Here is a 26,131-nt window from a genome sequence, read left to right on the forward strand (position 1 = left end):
CCTGGGTGGCTGGGAACAGCTGGTTTAAAGGTGGGGGGGGGGGGATCCCTGAGTGGCTCAGTGGTTGAGCGCCTGCCTTTGGCCCAGGGCGTGATCCTGGAGTTCCAGGATCGAGTCCCACATCGGGCTCCCTGCATGGAGCCTGCTTCTCCCTCTGCCTGTGTCTCTGCCTCTCTCTCTATCTCTGTCTCTCATGAATGAATAAATAAATAAAATCTTTAAAAAATAAATAAGTAAAGGTAGGAGGAGAAAACTCCAGAAGGAAGACACTTAATAGAGAAAACAGGGAAGAAGTAATATTCAGAAATAGTAAGAATTTCCGGAACTAATGAAAGATTTTAATCCACAGATTCAGAAAATCCCACTTAAACCAAGCAGAAATAAGAAAAAAATAGTCTAAAAAAGACTAACTCCACACCTAAACATATCCCAAAGAAACTGCAGGGATGCCTGGGTGGCTTATGGGACGCCCAGGTGGCTCAGTGGTTGAGTATCTGCCTTTGGCTCGGGTCATGATCCTGGAGTCCCAGGATTGAGTTCCACATTGGGCTCCCTGCATGGAGCCTGCTTCTCTCTCTACCTCTCTCTCTCTGTTCTCTCATGAATAAATAAAATCTTTAAAAACAAAACAAAAACAGGGGATCCCTGGGTGGCTCAGCGGTTTTGCGCCTGCCTGAGTCCCAGGATCGAGTCCCACGTCGGACTCCCGGCATGGAGCCTGCTTCTCCCTCTGCTTGTGTCTCTGCCTCTCTCTCTCTCTCTCTCTCTCTCTATCATAAATAAATAAAAATAAATCTTTAAAATCTTTAAAACAAAAACAAAAACAAAGAAACCACAAAGCATGAAAGACAAAAAGAATATTAAAAGTTACCTGAGGGACAGGTGAGGGGCTCAGTTGGGTGGCTAACTCTTGGTTTTGGCTTAGGTTGTGATCTCAGGGTCCTGGGGTCCAGCCACATGTTGGGCTCCATGCTCAGTGGGGTGTCTGCTTAAGGATTCTCTCTCCTCGTCTCCCCCACCCCACTTCTCCCACTCTTGTGCATGCTTTCTCTCTCTAATTAATTAATCTTTTTTAAAATAATTAATTAATTAAAGTAAACAGAGAAAAAAAGACAAATGAACAAGTAAGCTGACAGAGGCCTTCTCAACAACGACAATGGAAGCCGGAAGTCAAAGACCTGAGAAATTCCCAAACATATAAAGCAAAATAAAACCTATCCTCTGAACTATGTACACAGTAATAATGAGCACTTAAATACACAGACAGTAATCTCTAAACACCAATCCCCACTAAAATGAAAGATGGAGAAACTGGTAAGTATCATCATGGAGATCAGACTTGTGTCTCTCAATCACGAAGTGAATAATCAGAAAAAAAAAAAGAAACAGAATCTGAACACTACAATTAACAATGTATGTGTGCATTAGTGCACATGGGGACATGCATATACTTTAGGCTGAAGTAACAAAACCCTAGAAGTATGGCAGTGTAAAATACAGGTTTGCTTGAGGAGAGAGAAGAGTATGTAGTGGGAAATATTATCAAAAATACAAATTAGGACAGTACTGTAAAGTGTATTAAATGTAGAGGTACGGATCATGCAGTAATTAAATGTTGGATAATAACCTACAACAGTAAGAGAAGTGGAAAACAAGAATGTTGAAAATATAAACTAGAAACTAGAAGTGGAAAGATAAACTATCAAATAATGAAAACCTGTGTATACAGCATAATTCCTCTTTATTCAAAAAAAAAATCGGGATCCCTGGGTGGCACAGCGGTTTAGTGCCTGCCTTTGGCCCAGGGCGCGATCCTGGAGACCCGGGATCGAATCCCACATCGGGCTCCCGGTGCATGGAGTGAGCCTGCTTCTCCCTCTGCCTGTGTCTCTGCCTCTCTCTCTCTCTCTCTCTCTCTCTGTGACTATCATAAATTAAAAAAAAAAAAAAAAGTGTATATGGGTGTATGAATGTGTTCATAAAATAAAATTAGGAATGATACATACCAAACTGTAGAGGTGACATTATAGGTATGTGCAGGGAAGAGGGGAAAGTAGTATTTTCATTTATCAACAAGCCAGCTAACCCATTTCCATTATCTGGCAGATATCAGGATACTCTACCAGTATTTGAGAAACTCCAAAAAAAGGTAACTTTGAGGAAAAAAACTTCTCAGGGTGCCAAGGTGGCTCAAGTGGTTTAAGCCACTTTCAATATCAGCTCAGGTCTTAAGTTCAAGCTCCATGCTGAGTATGAAGCTTACTTGAAAAAAACATTCTTAATACTCATCAAACTGAACAGTATGCTAGAATCATCACCTGTGGGGGCACTTGGAGGGCTCAGTGGTTGAGTGTCTGCCTTTGTCTCAAGTCATGACCCCAGGATCCTGGGATCGAGTCTGGCACCAGGTTCCCCATGGAGAGCGTGCTTCTCCCTCTGCCTTTCTCTCTGTGTCTCTCATGAATAAATAAATAAAATCATTTTAAAAATTTAAAAATTATAAAATAAAATCATTACCTGTGGCATATCCTTTTCAATTATAAAAGTAAACACATGCTTGTTATAATTTACCCAATGCAAAAATTATAAGAAAAAAATAACTTCATGCCCATATCCCATCTAATTTCCTTAGGATAACCAGTGTTAATGTAATATATTTATTGACATATCATTTTGAAATTTTATATAGAGCACTTATTTTTTGTGTTTTCATAAAAAAGAGAATCACAGACACAATACATCTGGTTACTTATAATTTTTAGATGTATTTACCTACAGCTACAAAAACAGGTTTTTGGTTATCTACATGAAATAGTTTTATTTAGAGTTTTTTAAACTACTATCCTTGAAAATAGAAGATATAAAACTCAATCAAGAACAGCTGGGCTAACAAAAATGATAAAATAGGACACAATAACAAGTTGGTTACTAAAAGGTAAGTTTTTTCTTTTTTCATTTTTTTTGTTTGTATGCTATAAATGTTTTGCTTTTATAATACACCTTTCTAAGCTACAAACCTATTATCAGGTTGGTTAAATTATGGTCACTAGTCAAACAAAAATAAACCTAAGTAACCTAAGACTCTATATACCCAGGCCATTCCAAGTTGGTGCCCCTAAGAAATCCCTGGGAGGATACAGGGGGTGTCTCACCAATTCCACAGAGGGCTGAGTCAGATTCTGAACTACTGCCTCAAACAGTACTCACACAAATTAGATAAAGTGACCTATGAAGTCATTGCAACCACCCTCATTTCAGGAAATCTTGGCCCCAAAGAAATAACAACCAGTCTTTTGCCCAGGCCAACTTTTACCATGTATATAGGATGGACCTTCCACTCAAGCCCAAGAAGAATATCTCATCAAAGGTCTTAATGGAAAATGTAATAAATTGCAATTATCCAAAATTTTACTAAGTTACTCTTACCCATCACCTTTTCCCTAGCTGGAAAAAAAATTTTTTTTTTCCTCATTGCAGTACCATCTTCAGATAGTGATACCTAATCTTCATTAAGCAAATTACAATATATAAGAGACATATATCAAGATTCTTTCAATACTATTATCATTAACCACTCTCAGGCCAATCCAGCATAATATGGGCTGTTTCAATATACACTATGTGCTTTGCCTTTTTTTTTTTTTTTTTTTTTTTTAAGATTTATCTATTCTACTGAAAGAGCACTAATGGGAGAGGCAGAAGAAGAAGGAGACAGAAACCTAAGCAGACTCCATGCTGTGTGGAAAGCCCAACACAGAGCTCAATCTCACAACCATGAGACCATGACCAGCTGAAACCAAGAGTCGGACACCCAATTGACTGCGCCGCCCAGGTACTCTTGCTTTGTTTTTAAAAACAGACATGTTCATTCAAAGGTAATGGAGAAGATATATTCAGATTAATAGCATCTGATCTTCTTAAAAAATCTCCACATTTCCAAGACGCTTTTTTTTTTCTTCCTCCCTTCCTTTTTTTCTTTCTTTTGGGGGAGGAAGGAGGAGTGTCTTACACACTGCTATAAATATGACTGCTTTATTGCTCTAACACAATTTGAAAAAATGAAAATAATGTGACATGACTTTTGCAGGTATACATTTTCATTTAACATGACACAGTGAGATAATTACCTTTTTCTTCAAATTTACTGTCAATATTTACTCAAACTTACTTCTAGTTCTTTAATTTTTTCTTCTGCTATTTTCTGTTTCTCTAACAGCTGACTGTGAATTACCTCCTTGGACTGAAGAATAAACCTACAAAACACAAAAAAGTTGAAGATTAAAGCCACATGTCCACTATAATCATCAAAATCAACAGCTACATACCATAAACATTAAACTATGAAAATTAAAAGGATGATCTATCTCCCAACTTGGGACCAAAAAAGTGCACTACTACATTAATGTGACAAACTCAGTAAACCACCACAGGTTTAAGCCTTGGCTGAGTGCTAAAGTTTAAAAAAAATTCTGCTTTCTACTCTAAGAAGGAAATCAGGCTTTAAGTAGGATTCATAAATAAATGAAAAAAATTAAAGGAATAAAAATCTATCACATGCTAAGGGAAAAGTTAAATAATAAATTTCCCCTATAATTTTTTTCAGTTGTCTAGATCAACTTTATCTAATATTTTTTAAACAATATTTTTAAGTTAGAGCTCCCCCTCCAATCTTTTTAAACTTTTTTCTAACAGCAGTAACTCATGACCTTTTAAAGTTACAATCAAGTACTGTGTTAGGATCAATGTATTAGTGTTTATAGGAGTTCCTCAAACAAAAAGCACTGTAAAAAAGCCTAGTATCTTTTATTATTATTTCCAGAGTGTATAGTACCTCTGAAAAGCTCAAAATGCACAAGTGGAAAATTTCAACTTTTTCCATTTTACCATCAGGCAAATTATTTACAATTCATGAGAGTGGAAATAGGGGAAGCTTTAAAAATTAGCACTGAATCCATTTTGTGAACATATGTTCATAATTCCTGCTGTAGGGAAACGAAGAATAAACTATTTGTAGCTTTAAAAAAGTGAAATGAATTATTTTCCTTCTACTGGAATCAAGTGTCCAACTAGGCTATAACAGATTTCCATTAAAGATTGTAATTAATTAGGCAGATGGTTTCTTCTCTTTGCATATAACCTGAGAGTTTAGCAACAAAGAACTAAACTTCATTTCTTTATTTTTTTTTTTTTATTTATTCATGAGAGACACAGAGAGGCAGAGACATAAAAGCAGAGGGAGAAGCAGGTTCCCTGCAGAGAGCTTGATAAGGGACTGGATCCAGAACCCCGGCATCACGACCCAAGCCAAAGGCAGACAGTCAACCACTGAACTACCCAAGGCATACCATAAACTTCATTTCTTTTTGTTGTTTTTATTGAAGTATAATTAACAAATAATATTCTATTGGTCTCATGTGTATTATGTAGTGATTCAGTATTTGTATATACTATCAACTGATCACCACAAGTCTAGTTAGTTATCATTTCTCACCACATAAAGTTAGTATTATTAACTGTATTAACCATGCTGTATATTATACCCCAAGACTTAGTTATTTTAATAACTGGAAATTTGTACCTCTTAATCCCCATCACCAATTGTGCCCCTCAATCAGTTCCTCCCCACAAACTCTGTATCTTTTAATCTGGGGTTTGTTTTCTTTGTTCTGCTTTTTTAGACTCCACTGGCAGTGAAATCACTTGGTATGTCTTTCTCCGACTTATTTTACTTAATATAATACCCTCTAGGTACATCAGTGTTGTCACAAATGCCAATATTTCATTTTTACGTGGCTGAGTACTATTCTATTGTGTGTATATGTTTTCTCATGTGTCTGTTGGCCATCTGTAGTCTTCTTTGGAAAAACTTCTATTCAGATCCTCTGCTCATTTTTCATTTGGATAGGGTTTTGTTTTGTTTTGTTTTTTAAGATTTTACTTATTTATTTATTCATAGAGGCACACAGAGAGAGAGGCAGAGACACAGGCAGAGGGAGAAGCGGGCTCCATGCAAGGAGCCTGATGTGGGACTCGATCCCGGGGTCTCCAGGATCACGCCCCGGGCTGCAGGCAGTGCTAAACTGCTATGCCACTGGAGCTGCCCTGGATAGGGTTTTGTTGTTGTTGTTGTTGTTGTTGTTGAGTTGTAAGAGTTCTTTATATATTTTAGACATTAACCCCTATCAGACATATGATTTGCAAATACCTTCTTCCCTTCAGTAGTTTACCTTTTCATTATGATAATGGTTTCCTCTGCTCTTTGGAAGCAGAGCAAAGCTCTGAAGTTTTGTAGTTTGATGTAATCCCACTCATTTATTTTTGCTTTTATTACTCCTGCTTTTGGAGTTAGATCCAAACAATAACAAAAGAAAACAAAAAACCTCACTAAGACTAATATGAGGAGCTTGCTACCTATGTTTTCTTTTAGTTTTATTGGTTTTAAGTCTTACATTGAAGTTTTTAATCCACTTTAATTTTTGTTTATGATGTAAGATATTGGCCCAGTTTTCCCAACATCATATACTGAAGAGACTATCCTTTCCCCCACTAGATATTCCTCTAAGTTAATTGACTATATGTGCATAGGTTTATTTCTGGGCTCCCTATTGTTTCACTGACCTATGTATCTCCTTTTAACAGCCAAATAAGAAGTCAAGATAGCAATATGCCATTTTTTCTGCCAACCTCAAACACCACCACAACACAAAACAAACAAAAAAACCACCACTGTGTCTAGGGTGGGTTTTTATCAAGAGGATCTTATTATAGATACAAAACAAGTAAAAACAGATTTTAAAAATGGCACTTCAGCTCTGTCCAAACATCTGGAAGAAAACTGCTCCTCTTCTTTATAAATATACCCTGACATATATAATACAATCTGGTAAAGTTCTCTTTCACTCTACAATTAACCTTGTTAATGTCCTGATAGGGACAGTCCACATCATTTAACTAATGATCCTGGTCTTCAGTAGTAAGTTGATCCTTTGTTAAAATTTTAGTCATGTAGTCACTTGCAGTGAAAGCACACATTCATGCAAAATAAGGACTACTATATAACCTCTTGTGACCAAACTATTATTAGTCCAAGAGACAGGTGCTGTTTCTGATGAATATTTTTTTCAGAACTATTTAGTATAGTTTCTGAAGAGCAAAGTGTTTCAAACTACTAAGTCTCAGTGGTACCATGTAAAAACTATTGTAAATCTAGGCACAAAAGTCACCAAATTATGTCATAACATGCACAATTTTACTAACAAAGCCTTTTAGCCACAGAAATAATTTTCAGAGTAAAATACACATTTTTAAATAGCACTGACTGCTGGCCAGTGAGTAGTATTCTCAAATAATAGGTCATCAGACATTACCTTTATTAGTGTCTGGGAAATTTTCAAAGCTAAGATTAGAGATCAAGTCATTACTTATGTAGCCTTTAAAAATAAAGTATCTGAACAGATACTAAATCCCTTAAGCAGAAAATAAAATTACTAGAAAGCAAGAACACTCAACAACAAAAACATGTTTTTCCATGACCACACACACTTTAGGTAGTTACACTGGACTGTGCCAACTTCAAAGGCCAGAGAGATGGTGTCACTGAAGCTGGCCAATTTTACTATATAAGGACATCTCAGCCATAAAAGTTTTAAACAAGGATGAGTATTGAATAAACTCCAATGTTTACCTCAATGAGTAGTTACACTGTAAAATTCAGACGAAAAAATATACAGAAAATTTGGTTTAGTCTTTGATTTTTAAAAAACGCCAACCAGGGATCCCTGGGTGGCGCAGCGGTTTGGCGCCTGCCTTTGGCCCAGGGCGTGGTCCTGGATATCCGGGATCGAATCCCACGTCAGGCTCCCAGTGCATGGAGCCTGCTTCTCCCTCTGCCTGTGTCTCTGCCTCTCTCTCTCTCTCTCACTGTGTGCCTATCATAAATAAAAAAATAAAAAAATAAAAAAGTTAAAAAATGCCAACCATAAATCTAATGAAGATTGGGAAGGGCTCCAAGAAATATTTGACTTTTTGGAAAAACTCTTTAGAAGTATTTTTTTATTGTTAAAAGGCACTGAATTATCAGATGCTATTTTGAAGATAAAACATATAATAACGTAATTATGACTCCTATATCATAAATATTAAGCACATAGTTTCTCAAAGTAGAGAATCTCACAGAGATCCTGCCTGATAGTTTATGGAAAGCCAAATGGTAGATAAAGGATTCTGCTGTTCAAAATGTGCCACAAAGGAAAAATAAACAGTGAAGAGGAAAATTATTTTTATATGACAAATGACATGCAAAGAATGTGCTTACAATATTCAGGATTATATATTCTAGACTAGAGTTACTGCTCATAAAAAGCTTCTACACTGGAAACCAATAATATGTGGCCCTGCACTGTCAACTTTCAAGCACTAGTAGCCTGCTATTTAACTTCTTCATTTATTTATAATGATGCCATCTAAGGGGCACCTGGGTGGCTCAGTCATTTAAGCATCTGCCTTCAGCTTAGGTCACAACACCAAGGTCCTGGGATAGAGAGCCATGTCAGGTACACTACTCAGCCTGCTTCTCCCTCTGCCATTCCCCTCACTTGTGCTCACTAGCTCTATGTCTTGGTCAAATAAGTAAAATATTTAAAAGATTTAAACAAAATAATTATGCCATGAAAAATACATCTTTTTTTCAAATACATAATTTTTATGATGGCTTTTAGGTTTGTTTCTTGAGAAATATAAGAGGCTATGTTCTGAAATATCCTGCAGGTTGGTACATGACTTCCACTTTCTTATGACTCAGCATGAATCAAAAGTGTTGTTTACCTGCCCAAAATACAATCCAAGATGAGTGACAACGTTGTCTTTTGGGTATGCTCACATGGACACACATTATTCAAACACAACAATATGCTTATAATATATTTTATATGGGTAGGAAACTTTTAGAAGAAATGTAAAAACATATGGCATTTAGGGCATTCACAAATTAAGTGGCAAAGAAAAGGATGAATAAGAATGAGTCTATCTTGGGACACGTAGGTGGCTTATTTGGTTAAGTGTCAAGCTCAGGTCTTGATCTCAGAGTCATGAATTCAAGCCCCATATTAGGCTCCATGCTGAGTGTGTAGCCTACTTAAAACAGAACAAAAAGAATGAGTCTATCTTGCTTCTTTCCCTCATTCCACTTATGATGAAAACCACTAGCATGTACACACAAAGATCTATGTGCAAAAAATTTTTGTCATGATTTTTTTAGCAAGCAAGCAAGAAGAATCTAAATCCCTTAGTAAAGAAGGAATTTTAAAATTATCGTACATCCAGGGCACCCAGCTAGTTCAGTCGGTGAACCATGTGACTCTTGATCTCAGGGTTTTTAGTTTGAGCCCCACATTGGGTATAGAGATTACTTAAAAGTCTTTTAAAAATAAAATTATGGTACATCCATATTGTGGAATACTGAACAAGTAGAGACTTTCATTACTAGCATAATGGAAAAGAGATACCCTAAACATTCTTCCTATTAAAAACAAAGCAAAAAAGAAAAAAAAAAAGTTTTTCTAACAGTTTGCTGAGCAAACACACATGAAACATTCCAGAGGCCCAAAAGAAGTGAGATCAGGAATTCTGAAAGGTATGAAAGGAGTAAATTTGCTTTCAACTTGAGAGTGCCTGCTGAATTCCAGAGACCTTGAGGATCCATACTGGCAAAAAACAAAACAAAACAAAACAAATAAACAAAAAAACAGGAGATAAAATCTAGAGACCACACAAAATGAAGATACTAGTAGGAGAATCCTCAGTTAAAGCCAGGTCCCCAAGGGTTCCACCTTCAGTCAGAATGAAGAACTTGCCCCTCAGTAGGATAAAACAGAAGAAAACTGTCTACACCACAGTAGTAAATAAAATGAGCAAACAAAAAAGTCTCCTAAACATGTATAACCAAAGGAAGGTAGGTAGAGGGATGGCAAAATGGGTAAAGAGGAATGGGACATACATGCTTCCAGTTACAGAATGAGTAAGTCACAGGGAAAGAAGGTACAGCATAAAGAATATAATCAGTGGTACCGAAAGGGCATTGTACTGTGATAATAGCTATACTCATGGTGAGCAGAACATATACATTTCTTGAATTACTGCTATACACATGAATCTAATTAACATTGTATTGTCAACTACACTTCAATTAAAAACTTTTTTTTTTTTTTTTTAAGGGAAGCCCAGGTGGCTCAGCGGTTTAGCGCTGCCTTCAGCCCAGGGCCTGATCCTGGAGACCCGGGATCAAGTCCCGCGTCAGGCTCCCTGCATGGAGCCTGCTTCTCCCTCTGCCTATGTCTCTACCTCTCTGTGTGTGTGTGTGTGTGTGTGTCTCTCATGAATAAATAAATAAAATCTTAAAACAAAACAAAACACTTTTTAAAATTCAACACAGTAAAAAAAGAAACATAGTGAAATGGTAATTTTTTTTAAAAATCTGTAAAGATACCTCAGTTATATAGGAGGAGTGTATAGGGGGAGCATAATTTTCAGATTTTAATCTTCAGGATGTAAATAACTGTTTTTCAAAATGAAAGCTATGAGTTCAAATTTTTTTTTAAAAGTTAAGTAGGATATATATATAAAACATTTCATTTTTACTCAGAAAAAATACTTGGTTATCTTTTTTTAATTGTGATATAACCAACATGTAACATTATATTAGTTTCAGGTATCAGTTCTAAATGGAATATAAGGACTCTATTATTTTTATTTTTATAAGTAGTTATCAAAAAGCAAATGACAAAATCGACAGATTGTGAATTATTTCTAAAAGCAACGACATTAAACAATTAACTTATAAAACTTATGTGAATTAGTGCTACAAGTTGTTAAAGCCTCACTAAAGGTAAACCTACATTTCCTACAAATTTTTTTTAAAAAGTGTTTTGGCTTTTTTTTTTTTTTTTTTGAAGATTTATTTATTTATTTATGATAGACATAGAGAGAAAGAGAGGCAGAGATACAGGAGGAGGGAGAAGCAGGCTCCATGCTGGGAGCCTGACGCGAGACTCGATCCCGGGACTCCAGGATCGCGCCCTGGGCCAAAGTCAGGCACCAAACCAAACCGCTGAGCCACCCAGGGATTCCCCTAAAAAGTGTTTTAATTAAAAAAACAAAAGAATGGGTAACTATACCTGGCCTTCTCATGGGTTGTGGTCCAAATCTGACCTACTATGTGGTTTTAGAAAATCTCTAGTACCGACTTTAATTTATAGTGTTCCTTATTAGGTGGGTGGCAAAGCTGAAGTAATATAAAATGGGTAAATTTAAAATAAAATTAAACTAAAAGAGAATGGGTTAATGAAATGGGTTAATAAAAAATAGGTTAATAAAATGGGTTAATAAAAATAAATCAAACTAAAAGAGAAAAGGCTATTAAAACCAATAAAATAAACAAAATAAATAGGATACAGCATGAAAAACCTAAGGAATAATATTGAGCAGCCTAAAATATTTATAATTAGAGATCCAGAAGTAAAGAATGAAGCAGAAGAAACACTTGAAGAAATAATGAACAAGAATTTCCTAAAACAAACTAAAACAAACAAAACAACATACTACCAAATCAGTTCTAAGACACCTGGAGAAATCCAAGCAAAAAAAAAAACAAAATCAGATGTAGCAGGTAGCATAATCAAACTACTAAAACAAAGATAAACAGAAAATCTTAAAGGCAGCCAGAGATATTACAGATTACATTCAGAAAAAACAAAAGTAAGAGTCACAGTAAACTTGTCACAAACTATATATGGTGGAAGACAATGGGATAACATTTTCAAAGTATTGAAAGAAAAGTTACTAACTCAGCAGTACATAAAAAGTGAAAGTATCTTTCAAAAATGAAGAAGGGAAAACTAACTCGCTGGCTCAGTTGGTTAAGCAGCCAACTCTATCTTTTGACTCAGGTCATGATCCCACGGTCCTGGAATCGAACTCTAAACCAGGCTTTAGGGACGCCTGGGTGGCTCAGTGGTTGAGCACCTGCCTTTAGCTCAAGGTGTGGTCCTGGAGTTCCAGGATCAAGTCCCACATTAGGCTCCCCTCGAAGAGCCTGCTTCTCCCTCTGCTGTGTCTCTGCCTCTCTTAACGTGTCTCTCATGAATAAATGAATAAAATCTATAAAATAAAGTAAAATTAAATTAAATTAAATTAAATTAAAATAGATCAGGTTTCGCATTCAGCAAGGAATATGCTTGAGGATTCTCTATCATCCTTTGCCCCTCCCCCTGCTCATGCACCCTCTAAAATTATTTTTTAAAAAATAAAAAACTTTAAAAACTGAAGGAGAAATTCAAACAAAAACTGAGTTTATTTTGGCAAATATAGACCATAAAAAATGTTAAAATTAGTTCTTCAGCGAATAGGATATAACCAGGCAACTTACAAAGAAATAAAAAGCACCAGAGATTGTATAAGTTAAGATGAATATGAAACTTTTTTTTTTTTTTTTACCACTAGTCACTTTTTAAAAAAGATTTTGTTTATTTATTTACTTGAGAGAGAGAGCGTGCAAGCAGGGAGAGGAGCAGAGGGAAAGGGACAAGCAGACTCTAAGCCAAGCAGAAGCCCAACATTGGGCTTGATCCCATGACCCTGAGATCATGACCTGAACCCAAATCAAGAGTCAGACACTCAACCAACTGAGCCAGCAAGGCGTCCCTGTTGTTAGTCATTTTAAAATGCAGAGTGGCAAATGTGGCTAGCATGCATTTGCCAATGCGGAGTGGCAAATGTGGCTAGCGGTCCATTCCAGGCACATCCATGTGTTTTTATGTCTATGGCTGTTCTCACCAAAAAGGCAGAGTTAGGAGAGACTGTTGTGACAGAGATCATATGGTCAGCAAAGTCAAAAATGTCTATCTGACCCATTAAAAAACAAGCTTCTAACTCCTGAACAAAAGCAAACCATAACACATAAAATGTGTTAAAAAAAAAAAAAAAAGGAATGGAGGAAGAGATTTGAAATATTAAAGATGAAGCAATATAATAGTACTTAAAGGTAGACAATAAAAACATATATTGTAAAAACAAGAAAATCACAAAAAAAAATGTTGTTTACTAAGGACAAATAAACCAAAAATGAGGATTAAATATTAACATAAAAAATAATCTAAAAGAGGAGTACCTGGGTAGGCAGTCTATTAGGTGTCCAACTCCTGGTTTCAGTTTAGGTTGTGATCTCAGGGTCATGAGACTGAGCCCCACATCAGGCTTTCCGCTTAGTGCTGAATCCACTTGAGTTTCTCTCTCTCCCCCTCCCTCTGTCCCTCCCCTGCACAGGCTCTCCCCCTGAGATAAATAAAACTTTTAAAATATATTTTTTTTCATTGAAAATATATTTTTTTCATTTCATTTAGAACATATATATTTTTTAAAAGATTTTATTTATTCATGAGACACACACAGAGAGAGAGGGAGAGAGGCAGAGACACAGGCAGAGAGAGAAGCAGGCTCCAAGCAGGGAGCCCAATGTGTGACTCGATCCTGGGACTCCAGGATCACACCCTGGGCCAAAGGCAGACACTCAACCACTGAGCCACCTAGGCATCCCTAAAATATATATATTTTTTTTATTAAATGCATTTATTTTTAAAAATTATGTATGTGTATGTATATATACATATGTGTATATATGAATATATATGTATATAAAATCTATAATATATATATATAATCTAAAAGAAGGCAGGAAAAAAAGAGAAAAAGGAAAAAAGAACAAATGAAACAAATAGGAACAAGTAGCAGAGTGGTAGATTTCAATCCAACCACAGCAATAATTACTTGAAAAATAAATTATCTAAACACTCTAATTAGAAGGTACAAATTGTCAGAATGGATTAAATATCATGACCCAACTATGCAATCACCAATAAATCTACGTTAAATAAAAGGACATATACAGGTTAAAAGTAAAGGCAGATCACACCCACTAGGATATAAATACTGAAAAAGATAAATAACAAATGTTGGAGAGGATATGTAGAAACTTGAACCCTCATCCATTGCTGGTGGATATGTAAAATAGCATGAGCCCTATGGAAAACATTCTGGCAGTTCCTCAGAAGATTAAATATAGAGTTATATAATGACCCAGCTATTCTACTTCTAAGAATATAGCCAAGAGAAAGGAACACACACACACACACACACATATATAAATATTCAAAGCAGATTATTCATGATAGTCAAAAAGTAGAAACAACTGAAATGTCCATCAACTGATAAATGGATAAATACAATGTGTTATATTCCTACAATGGAATATCACTCAGTAATGAAAAGGAATAAAGTACTGATACACACTACAACATGGATTAACCTTTAAAATATAATGCTGAGGAATGTCAGGCAGGCTCAGTCAGAAGAGTATGTGACTCTTGATTTCAAGGTCATGAGTTCCAGCCCCATGTTGGATGTTAGAGATTATATAAATAATACTTAAATAGGCATATCTATACAAACAGAATGATTAGTGACCGCCTACAATCTAAAGAGGAAAGGAATATGGAATAATGACTATAGGTTTATGAATTCCTTTCATAATGAAAAATATGTTCTGGAATCAGTGGCAGTGATTGCACAATCTGATGAATATTCTAAAAACCAGGGATTTGTACACTTTAAAATGTTTAAAAAAGTCAATTTTATATTATGTTAGAATCTTCTCTTTAAAAAAAAGAGCCAAAAACTTAAACACTTCATCAAAGAAGACATGAAGATGACAACTAATACTCAACATCATGAGTTATTAAAGAAATGCAAATTAAGCCACAAGGATATACCATAACATATCTAATGGAAAGCCTAGAACTAACAACAAAAAAAGGCGATACCAAACGTTAATGGAGATGCAAAGCAACTAGAAACTCTCATACATAGATGGTTGGCAAAATGGTACAGCTACTTTGGAAAAGAGTTGGTCAGTTTCTTACAAACTTTGACCACCAGGGAACTCAGCAATCCCACTGCTAAGTTTATAATCAAGAAAAATAAAAACATATATCTGCAAAAACAAAATTAAACAAAACTGTACACAACTATTTATGACTACTATAGTCATAATTGCCAAAAACTGAAAACTCAATGTCCATCAACTGGTTAATGGACAAAATGTGGTACAGCCATACAATGCAATGCTATTCAGAAATAAAAAGGAACAAACTACTGACACACCTAACAATATCAAGAAATCTCAAAAGTTACACCAAGTCAGACAACAGACACAAACGGTTATAAACAGTATGCTTCATTTACATAAACATTCTAAATAAGTGGAAAAAAATCAATAATTATCAGGGAGTAAGGGTAAAAAAAGAAGAATGACTAAGAAAAGTCTTTAAATTTTTTTTTTTTTTAATTTTATTTGAGAGAAAGCAAGAACATGAGCAGGGTGAAGGGCAGAGGGAGAAGCAGATTCCCCACTGAGCAGGGAGCCCAACACTGGGCTAGATCCCAGGACTCCCAGATCATGACCTGAGCCAAAGGCAGACACTTGACTGACTGAGCCCCCAGGCACCCCAGGAATGTTTTGATGTAATCAAAATATGATGTAAATATTTCAAAGCCAGACTGCGGTGTTAACTACACAACTATATAAATTTGTCAAAAGATATAGAACCAAATGACTAAAAAGGGTATATTTGAGGTGCCTAGGTGGCTCAGTTGGTTAAGCATCCAACTCTGTGCTCAGGGCAGTCAGCTTGTTTCTCTCTCACTCTGCCCCTCCACACTGCCCCCCTTTCTAAAAGAAAATAAATAAATCTTTGAAAAAAGAAAATCAGGAAATGATTTCCAACAAAATGGAAAGAATAGATTAGTCCTAGAATGACATTAACGTAAGTATACTTTAGAGTCTCAAAGCGACTAAGAAAAAGAACATCCAAAAAAAAATCCATTTTTTAAAATTATGAAATAAAATCAGATACATATCAAGAAAAATTGAACAAAAAGAACCAAATTCTGTAAGTTAAAACTAATAAAAATAATTATAATTACAATAATTAGTTAAGAGATACAGGAGACAAAAAGATGTAAAGTGGACATAGATGAACTATGTTTTATGCTAAATGAAATAAGCTTATAGCATTTATGCTAAATGAAATAAGTCAATCAGAGAAAGACAATTATCATATGATTTCACTCATGTGGAATTTAAGAAAATCAAAGGGTAAAGGAGGAAAAAATAAAATAGGATAAAATCAGAGAAGAATGCAAACTATAACAGACTCTAAAACTATAGGAAACAAACTGAGGGCTGCTGGAGGGGAGAGTGGTAGGGAGTGAAGTAACTGGCATTAAGAAGGGCATGTGATGAAATAAGCACAGGGTATTCTATACACTCGATGAATCACTGTACTCTACCTCTGAAACTAATAATACACTATATGTTAATTAATTGAATTTAAATAAAAATTTAAAAAAGATGTAAAACATTACTGTATGATTTCATTTTTATGTGGAATTTAAAAAACACAATAAATGAGCAAAGGAAAAAAGATACACAAATCAAGAAATAGACTCTTAACTATAGAGAACAAGCTGATAGATGGGAGGATTGGGGCGGGGGAGGAGTATGGGGAGAAGGCTGGGTCAAATAAATGATGGGGATCAAGGAGTGCACTTCTCATGATGAGCACTGGGTGAGGATGTATGGAAATGTTGAATCACTATACTGTACACATGAAACTAATAAAACACTGCATGTTAACTATATTGGAATTACAATATAAAAATAAGCAAATAAAAATAAAAAACATTCCTATAACCTGTAAAAAAAACAACAAAAAGATGTAAAATGTTAAGTCAAAAACATAAAATGTGGCAAGGCAGGAGTATAATGTTGAGCTTTACAATGGGGTCAAACTTAAGTTGTTATCATTTTAAAACACGTCATTTTAGGGGTGCCTGGGTGGCTCAGTCGGGTAAGCATCTGCCTTTGGCTCAGGTCATGATCCCAAAGTCCTGCAATCAAGCCCCACATTGAGCTCCCTACTCTGTGGGGAGTCTGCTTCTCCCTCTTCCTCTCTTTCTGGCCCTCCCCTCACTGGGGCTGTCTCTCTCTCTCAAATAGATAAATAAAATATTTTAAAAAAGAAATACATTACTTTAGATATGTCATTGTATGTAAACCTCATAGTGACCATAAAGCAAAAATTGATAGTAAATACACAAAAAAGAAAAAGGAATATAAGCATACCACTAAAAAATTCACCAAACCACAAAGGAAAAGAGCAAGAGAAGAAGAAGGAACTGAGAACCACAGACACATCCAGAAAACAATTAATAAAATGGTAATAAGCACAAATCTATCAAGAATTACTTTAAATGTTAGGGGACTAAAACTCTAAGTCAAAGGACAGAGTTAATTAATAAACAACACTCATGACCCATTTACATGCTGCCTACAAGACACTCCCTTTAGAAGTGGAGACATATGCAAACTTAAAGTGAAAGGATGGAAAAAGATACGTAATGCAAACAGAAACCACAAAAAAGCTGGAGCAGCTATACTTGTACCAAACAAAATAGACTTTAAAACAAAGACTATAGTTACAGACAAAAAAGAGCACTATACACTGATAAAGGAGTCAATCCAATAAGACAACATAACATTTGTAAATATTTATGTGCCAACTGTAGGAGCACCTAAATATATAGCAAACATTGGCACACCTGGCCGGCTCAGTTGGAAGAGCGTGTGATTCTAGATTTTGGGGTTGTGAGTTCAAGCCCCACGTTAGATTTAGAGATTACTTAAAAAATAAAAATCTTTAAAAAAATAAATAATTAAAACAAATATTAACAAATCCAATATTAACAAATCCAAATATAAACAAATCAAAAAATAGCAACACAATAATATCAGAACACTTTAATGCCCCTACTTCCATCAACAGATAGAAAATCACTAAGGAAACATCAGCCTTTACAACATGTAACACCAATAGACTTAGCAGATATTTACAGAACATTCCATCTAAAAGCAACAGAATAGGGATCCCTGGGTGGTGCAGCGGTTTAGCGCCTGCCTTTGGCTCAGGGCCGATCCTGGAGATCCAGGATCGAATCCCACGTCGGGCTCCCGGTACATGGAGCCTGCTTCTCCCTCTGCCTATGTCTCTGCCTCTCTCTCTCTCTGTGACTATCATAAATAAATAAAAAAATTTAAAAAAAAAAGAATTAAAAAAAAAAAAATAAAAGCAACAGAATATACATTCTTCTCAAGTGCATATGGAACATTTCCCAAGTTATGTCATATGTTGGGCTACAAACAAGTTTTATTAAATTTGAGGACTGAAATCGTATATGCATCTTTTCATGAAATGAGAAATTAATTATATGAAAAAAACTGGAAAATTTACAAACACGTGGAGACTAAACAACATGCCACTAAGCAGCCAATGCACCAAAGAAGAAATCAAAAGAGAAATAAAAAATACTTTGAGATAAATGAAACTGGAAAACAACATACCAAAATTTACAGGAAGAAACAAGAAAAGACAATAGAAAAGATAAAGGAAATTATGAGCTGGTTGAGAGGATAAACAAAATAAATAAAGCTTTAGCTAGACTCACCAAGGTAAAAAAAAAAAAAAAAGAGATGACTCAACATCAGAAATGAAAGAAGAGATATTATAAATGATACCAAAGAAATACAGAAGATCATAAAAGGCTGAACAATTACATAGCAACAAACTGGATAACCTAGAGGAAATGGATAAATTCTTAGAAACATACAACCTACCAAGAGTAAATCATAAACAAACAGAAAATCTGAACAGACCAATTACTAGGAAGGAGACTGAAGTAGTAACCAAAAACACCTTAACAAGTCAAAGTCCAGAACCAGACAACTTCACTGATGAATTCTACCAAACACTCAAAGAAGAATTAATATTAATCCTTCTCAACTCAACTCTTTCAAAAAAATAAAAGAGGAGGGAACACTCTCAAATTCATTTTAGGGGTCAGCATTACTCTGATACCAAAACCAGATAAAGACACCAAAAGGAAATAAAATTTATAGGTCAATATCCCTGATGAACATACATGCAAAAATCCCCAAGAAAATCTTAGCAAACCAAATTCAACATACATTAAGGGGGAAAAGGGGACGGGGGAGACTTCTAGGGAAGATAGTGGGATAGGAGAATCCTAAGCTCACTTCATCCCGATACAACTAGGTAACAACTGTAAAAATGTAAATAACCCAGAACACTGGCAAAACAGACTCTCCACAGCTAAATGTAGAGATGGGGCCACATCAAAGAGGGAAGGAAGGTGGAAAGCAAAACAGATCCAAAGGACTGTCCACAGGAGGGAGGAATTTGGCAGATGCAGAGAGGGGAGATGACCAGATCCCCAACCCAGGCACCAGGTACCTGCGCAGGGAACATGAATCCCCCACAATATCTGACTTTGAAAATCAGAGGGGCCTAACAATTAGTAGGGCTTAACACTTGGAATTTTAATAATCAGCAGACTCTGCTTTAGGAGAATGCAGAGGGAGGAGCCCCTGCCCTTAAAGAGACAGCACAACAGGGGCACCTGGGTGTCTCAGTTGGTTGAACAACCAACTCCTGATCTGGGCTTGGGTCATGAGCTCATGGGTCATGGGATCAAGCCCCCATCAGGTTCTGCATTCAGTGGGGAGTCTGCTTCAAGATTCTCTCCCTCTGTCCCTCCCCCCACACATGCAGGTGCATGCGCTCTCTCAAATAAATAAATAAACCTTGAAAAAAAAGAGAAAGCACAAGAAACATTCTTGCTGAGATATGGCACAGCAGCAGCAGTTTGAGAAATGCCTGGGGTATATGAGAAGATTTATTGACTAATCTCAGAATGTGTATGGGAGGGATTGGGATCTTTGGGAGACATTCCCAAGAACAAAAGAGCTAGCAGGTATCATTTCTCTCCCTGGCCCTACAACCTAGACACACCTGGGGGAACCAGCACAGTACCTATACTCTCCATCTTGCTTGCTAATAACATCCCTGTCCACAAGCACTTCTGCAGTTCTGCCCCCTCCAACCTGGCAGGCCTCAGCAAGAGTGTTCCCAGGCAGCGGCAGGTCCCCTCTTGCAGCAGATCAGTGCAGAGCATGCTAGCAGTATGAGCCCCATTGTCATGTTCTGCTACTAATGTGCTCATTCCAATACACCCTTGTTAAAAGCCTGTCCAAAGTGGTGTCACAAGCCTGGTAGTTTGCAAGCAGTCTCAAGAGTGCCCAACATCACTCCAAAGTGACTCCTGTCCCAGAGAGAAGGAAAGATAACTTCATACATCACTCCAACTGCAGCCCCAAATGGGGGCAGGCATCAGGAACATAAGTTTCTAAGCAGACAACACCCTTTAGGGAGAGCACCCTAAAGTTCAATGTTACTGCATCTGGCAAAAAGCTGGTCTGACTCAACTCAAGCACAAGGTGGACCCAGACTGCCCCATTAACAATACGGGGGCCAAACCCTGCCCACAACAGGCAAAGAGAGCCATTAAAGATTAATAGACTGAAGGCAAATGCAGGTCAGCCACAAGAGTAGGGCACACACAACACACAAAGGAGAGCCCCTGAAGTAGTGAAGAGGGAGCACTGCACTGCAGGGCATTACAGGATCTATTCTTCATCAGGCCACTACTTTCAAAAGCAGGAGAAACAGCTGACTTTCCTAACACAGAGAAACAGACATAGAGTGTTAGACAAAATGAGGAGACAAGAGTATGCCACAAATTAAACACAAGAATCAAATCATGACAAGAGAGCTAAATGAAATGAAGATAAGTACTATGCCTGATATGGAATTTAAAGTAATGGTTAAGGGGATCCCTGGGTGGCTCAGCAGTTTAGTGCCTGCCTTTGGCCCAGGGCATTATCCTGGAGTCCAAGGATCAAGTCCCACGTCAGGCTCCCTGCATGGAGCCTGCTTCTCCCTCTGCCTGTGTCTCTGCCCCTCTCTCTCTCGGTCTTTCATGAATAAATAAATAAAATCTTTTTTAAAAAATTAATAAAGTAATGGTTAGAAAGATACCCAATGGACTTGAGCAAAGAGTGGAGAACCCCAGTGGGGCCCTCAACAAAGAGAAAGAAAATGTAAAATGAACCAGAGATGAAGAGCTCAAAAGTTGAAATTAAAAACACACCAGATGGAATAAATAGTTGACTACAGGAAGGAGAAGAAGGAATCAGCAACCTAGAGGACAGAGTAATGGAAAGCAGTCAAACTGAACAGAAAAAAATAATAATAATAATAATAATAATAATAATAATTAGAATAATGATAATAAACAAAGACTTTGGGAACTCAGTGACATCATCAATGTGAAACAACATTCACATTATAGAGATCCCAGAAGAAGAGAAAGTTTAAAAGGGATAGAAATTTTATTTGAAGAAATAGTTGAAAACTTCCCATGTCTGGGGAAGGAAACAGAAATACAGATTCAGAAGGCACAGAGAGCTCCCAACAAAATCAACCCAAGGAGGTTCACACCAAGACACAAGGTAATTAAAATGGCAAAAAGTAGTTATAATGAAAAAAAATTTGAAATCATCAAAAGAAAACAGTTACAACAAGGAAAAACCACTAAGGCTATCAGCTGATTTTTCAGCAGAAAACTTGGCAAGCCAGAAGGGAGTGGAACAATATATTCAAAATGCTGAAGGAAAAAAACCTGCAACCAGGTTTTTCTCTATCCAGGAGACATAAAGAATTTCCCAGAATAGAAGGAGAGATAGTTACCCATACAACAAAAGTTAAAGGAATTAATCACCACCACACCAGTCCTACAAGAAATGTTAAACAGAACTTTCAATGGAAAGGAAAGACTTTAAGTAGAAGAAAAACAGGAACCACAAAAGCAGTAAAATTAGGTTTATATATAAAAATCAGCCAAGTGATTCAAAAAATGAAAGGACGTAAAACATGGGGGGAGGGTAGTGAGTGAAGAATGGGTTCAAACTTAAGCGACCATCAACTTAATATAGGCTGTTATATGCATAAGGCGTTAAATATAAACCGAATAGTAACCACATATTAAAAACTCTTAGAAAAAAAAAAAAAAACTCTTAGTAGACACACAAAAATAAAGAGGAAGGAATCCAAGTATATGCCAGTAAACTTTGAGAGAAGAGACCAAAGAAAAAAAGGAACAGAGAATACCAAGAAACAAAAACAAATCAAAAAAAAAAACAAAAAAACAAACAAAAAAAACCAAAAACAAATCAAAACAAGTAAAACCACAAAACCCACAAAACAACTAAATGGCAACAAGTAAGTATATACCTATCAATAATTATTTTAAGTTTAAATGGACTAAACACTTAAAAAGACATACAGTAATAGAATGGATAAAAAGGCAAGACACATCTATATTACTGCCTACAAGAGATGCATGAAGATTGAAGTGAAAAGAAAGCTGGGATAGCAATATTTGTATCAGACAAAATAGACTATAAAACAAGACTAGAACAAGAGACAAAAGGACACTATATAATCATAAAGGGAACAATCCAACAAGAAGATGTAACTGTAAATATTCACTCAACATGGGAGCACCCAAATACATAAAGCAGCTACTAGCAAACAAAGGAAGTAATCAATAGTAATACATTAATAGTAGGAAACTTTTAACACCTCCTTACATTAATGGACAGATTGTCCAAACAGAAATCCACAAGAAGAAAACAGTAGCTTTGAATTATACATTGGACCAGATGGCTCTAACATACATTCAGAACATTCCATGCTAAAACAGGAGAATACACATTCTTCTCAAGTGCACATTGAACAGTCTCAGGAAAGATCACACATTAGGTCACAAAACAAGTTTCAGCAAATTCAGAAAGACCGAAGTCATACCATGCATCTTTTCTGATTACAACACTATGAAACTAAAAACCACAAGAAAAAATCTGGAAAGAACACAAATACATGAAAGTTAAATTACAATACTAAACAATGAATGGCTCAACCAAGAAATCAAAGAAGAAATTAAAAAATATAGACAAATAAAAATGAAAACACAATGGTCCAAATCCCTGGGATGCAGCAAAAGCTGTCCAAAGAGGGAAATTTATACCAATACAGGCCTACTTCAAGAAACAAAAAATCTCAAATAAACAACCTAACCTGCCACCTAAAGGAGCCAGAAAAAGAACAAACAACTCAAAACCAGTAGAAGGAAGAAAATAATATAGACATAAACAAACAGTAAAAATAAATAAAATAGAAACAAAAAAAAAAAAACAATACAACAGGATCAATGAAACCAGGAGCTGATTCTTTGGGGTTGTTTGTATTTTTTTTTTTAAGATTTTATTTAGAAGAGAGCGCCCAAGTGGCCAGGGGGAGGGGGCAGCAGAGGGAGAGAGAAAAGCAGGCTTCCCACTGAGCCTGGGAAGAGCCTGCTTCTCCCTCTGCCTATGTCTCTGCCTCTCTATGTCTCTCATAAAAAAAAAAAAAAAAAAAAAAAATCTTTAAAAATAAATTAAATAAATAAGTCAACAGGGATGTAAACTACAGCATGCTAATTATATTCTATTGTATATTTGAAAGTTGTTAAAAGAGAAAATCTTTAAAGTTCTCATCACAAGAAAAAAATTTGTTACCACATATGCTGATGTATCTTAACTATACATACTATGGTAATTCAAAATATATACAAACAGTGAATCATTATGCTGTAGACCTGAAATTAATATGACATTATACGTAAATTACGTCTCAACAAATAAGTACCAACTTGGACATTTACAAAATACCCTATTTTTTACATACAGATTTAAACATAATAGACTTATATTTAAATCACTGTATCTAGATAGATAGATATCATCAAACATACAAATAAATAGAAAACGGGACTAATAATCAGGAGAAAATTTAGTTAATAAAAAGAGACTCAGGAGAGAAATAAAGCAATTAGCAGATAAAAAATTTAAAAATAGGGCACTGAGGTGGCTCAGTCAGTTAAGCATCTGCCTTTGGCTGAGGTCATGATCCCAGGGTCCCGGGATTAGGCCCCACAGACTCCCTGCTCAGCGGGGAGCCCCCTTCTCCCTCTGCCACTCCCCCTGCTTGCTTTGTCAAATAAATAAATAAATGTTTTTAAAAATGTTAAAAATATTATAATAAACATGATTAAGAATTAATGAAAGATATGAGCTTAATAAGCAGAGAAAGATATCAAAAAGGGGCAAATGCTACTTCTGGTGATCAAAAACATTGTATCTAAAGCAACAAAATCACTGGAGAGGCTTCATAAAAAATTAGACACTATAGAAGAAAACAGAATTGAGCTATCAAGCCATGAGAAGACATGGAAGAAATTTAAATGCATACCACTAAGCAGGGAAAAAAAAGTCACTCTGAAAAGACTACATACTATATGATTCCAACTATGTACACTCTGAAAAAGGCAGAATTACAGAGAAAGTAAAAAGACCAGTGGTCACCAGGAGTTTGGGGAGAGAGGATGAATAGGTGGAAGACAGGAAATTTGGGGGACTGAAACTATTCTGTATGATACTGTAATGGTCAATAGAAGGCATTACACATTTGTCAAAACCTACCAAATTGTATAAAACAGTGAATGCTAATGTAAAGTATGGATCTTAAATATTAATGTATCAATATTCCTATATCATTTGTAACAAATGTACCACACAAATGGAAGATGTTAAAAGAATAAGTTGGAGGGGGGTATATGAGAGCTCTTTGTACTTTGTGTAAATCTGAAACTGCTCTAAAAGAGAATTAATTTAAAAAACAAACAGGGGCATCTGGGTGGCTCAGTTGGTTAAGCTTAAGTGTCTGACCCTTGATTTCAGATCAGGTCATATCTCATGGGTTATTAAGACTATGTCAGGCATGAAGCCTGCTTAAGATTCTCTCCCTCTCTCCCTTTACCTCTGCTCCCTCCCCTCCAACCAGGAGCAATTTAACTTTCAATAAAGCTTACTTAAGAAAAATGGATAATTAGTACTAGAGTATGCCAGATGGTTATAAAGTGCTATGGAGAAAAATAAAGCCAATAAAATAAAATAAAGTGCGTGCACCTGTGCTCCAGTGCTCTATCTCTAAAAGAAACAAATGAAAAAAAGTGAGACACAAGTTGGAAACAAACTGAAAGAACCAATGACCAAAGTGGAACTACTTGAGCAACAAAATATCATAGTTTCAGTTTATAATCCAGAAATACAGCACTTAGACCAACCATACCTTAGACAACAGAAATCTGCAGAACACAGTATGTTCATACCTAACTGTGAGGGATGCTGCTACATCTTAGAACTTTACTGTGTTCCCCTCATTAACTCCCATATTCCTAAACACATCAGCCCCCTCCTTTTCTCTTCCAGGGCCAATATTACAAGCATTATGCAAGGCTACCCACTAAGCTATCTCTACCCAAAGTTCCTCCAAGAACTTATTTTCAAGGCTTCAACTTGGCTAATGGCTCGCAAAACAGCATTACCCCCATCACCTGCACTATGTCTGCATCATTTGTCATTTCTACCTGTATGTCAACATATCCCAAATTAAACTCCTTTTATCCTATACCAACACTCCCTACAAGCAGTTTCCCCATTTCAACCGCAGCTATCAATGATACCACTATTTGCCCACTCACCTAAGTCCCAATCCTGCAAATATCTCCCTTGTATCCTATATATTCCCAATTTATCACTAAGACTCATCATTTTCTTTCATACTGACCCTTCTCCTCTCCATTCCACTTCTGCCACCTTACCTTATACTTATGCCCTTATTATTACACTACTAAATTACTTCAATAGCTTCTTCTGTAATCCCTGATTAAACTCTCCCTAATTCATCCTACATATATTACCAATATTTTTCATGTAGCTAGCCTTCAACTGTTGGTCACTGTAAAGACTTGCTGACAATTTTAGTAGACATTATTGGTTGTTACCCAAAATCCATTCCTCTTCTTTGTTGATAGAGCCTAAATTTGTTTCAGGACCTTCCATTTCCCCAAGTGATTCAATGAAGTGAATCCTAAGGTGAATCTTGACTGGCCTTACCCAATCATGGCAGTCCCATCCCCCATGATTTAAGCCCAAGCATGTGGTTCA

General features: G+C 36.1%; 1 protein-coding gene across 11 annotated transcripts in view; it reads right to left on the reverse strand.

The window, feature by feature from the left end:
- PFDN1 (prefoldin subunit 1) overlaps positions 1–26,131 on the reverse strand; it is an 82,015-nt gene that overhangs the window by 27,455 nt on the left and 28,429 nt on the right. For 7 of the 11 annotated variants that reach the window (XR_012031112.1, XM_072826110.1, XM_072826114.1 and 4 more), the window contains one exon: positions 4,169–4,253. Coding sequence is in view for 9 of the 11 variants with exons in the window: in XM_072826110.1 (XP_072682211.1) it covers positions 4,169–4,253 (85 nt within the window). In the remaining 2 variants the exon portion in view is untranslated. Of the gene's footprint in view, positions 1–4,127; positions 4,254–26,131 lie in introns of all 11 variants that reach the window. The other 4 variants (XR_012031111.1, XM_072826111.1, XM_072826115.1 and 1 more) reach the window with 1 other exon arrangement.

Source organism: Canis lupus, chromosome 5 (assembly GCF_048164855.1).
Source record: "Canis lupus baileyi chromosome 5, mCanLup2.hap1, whole genome shotgun sequence".
Taxonomy (NCBI): domain Eukaryota; kingdom Metazoa; phylum Chordata; class Mammalia; order Carnivora; family Canidae; genus Canis; species Canis lupus.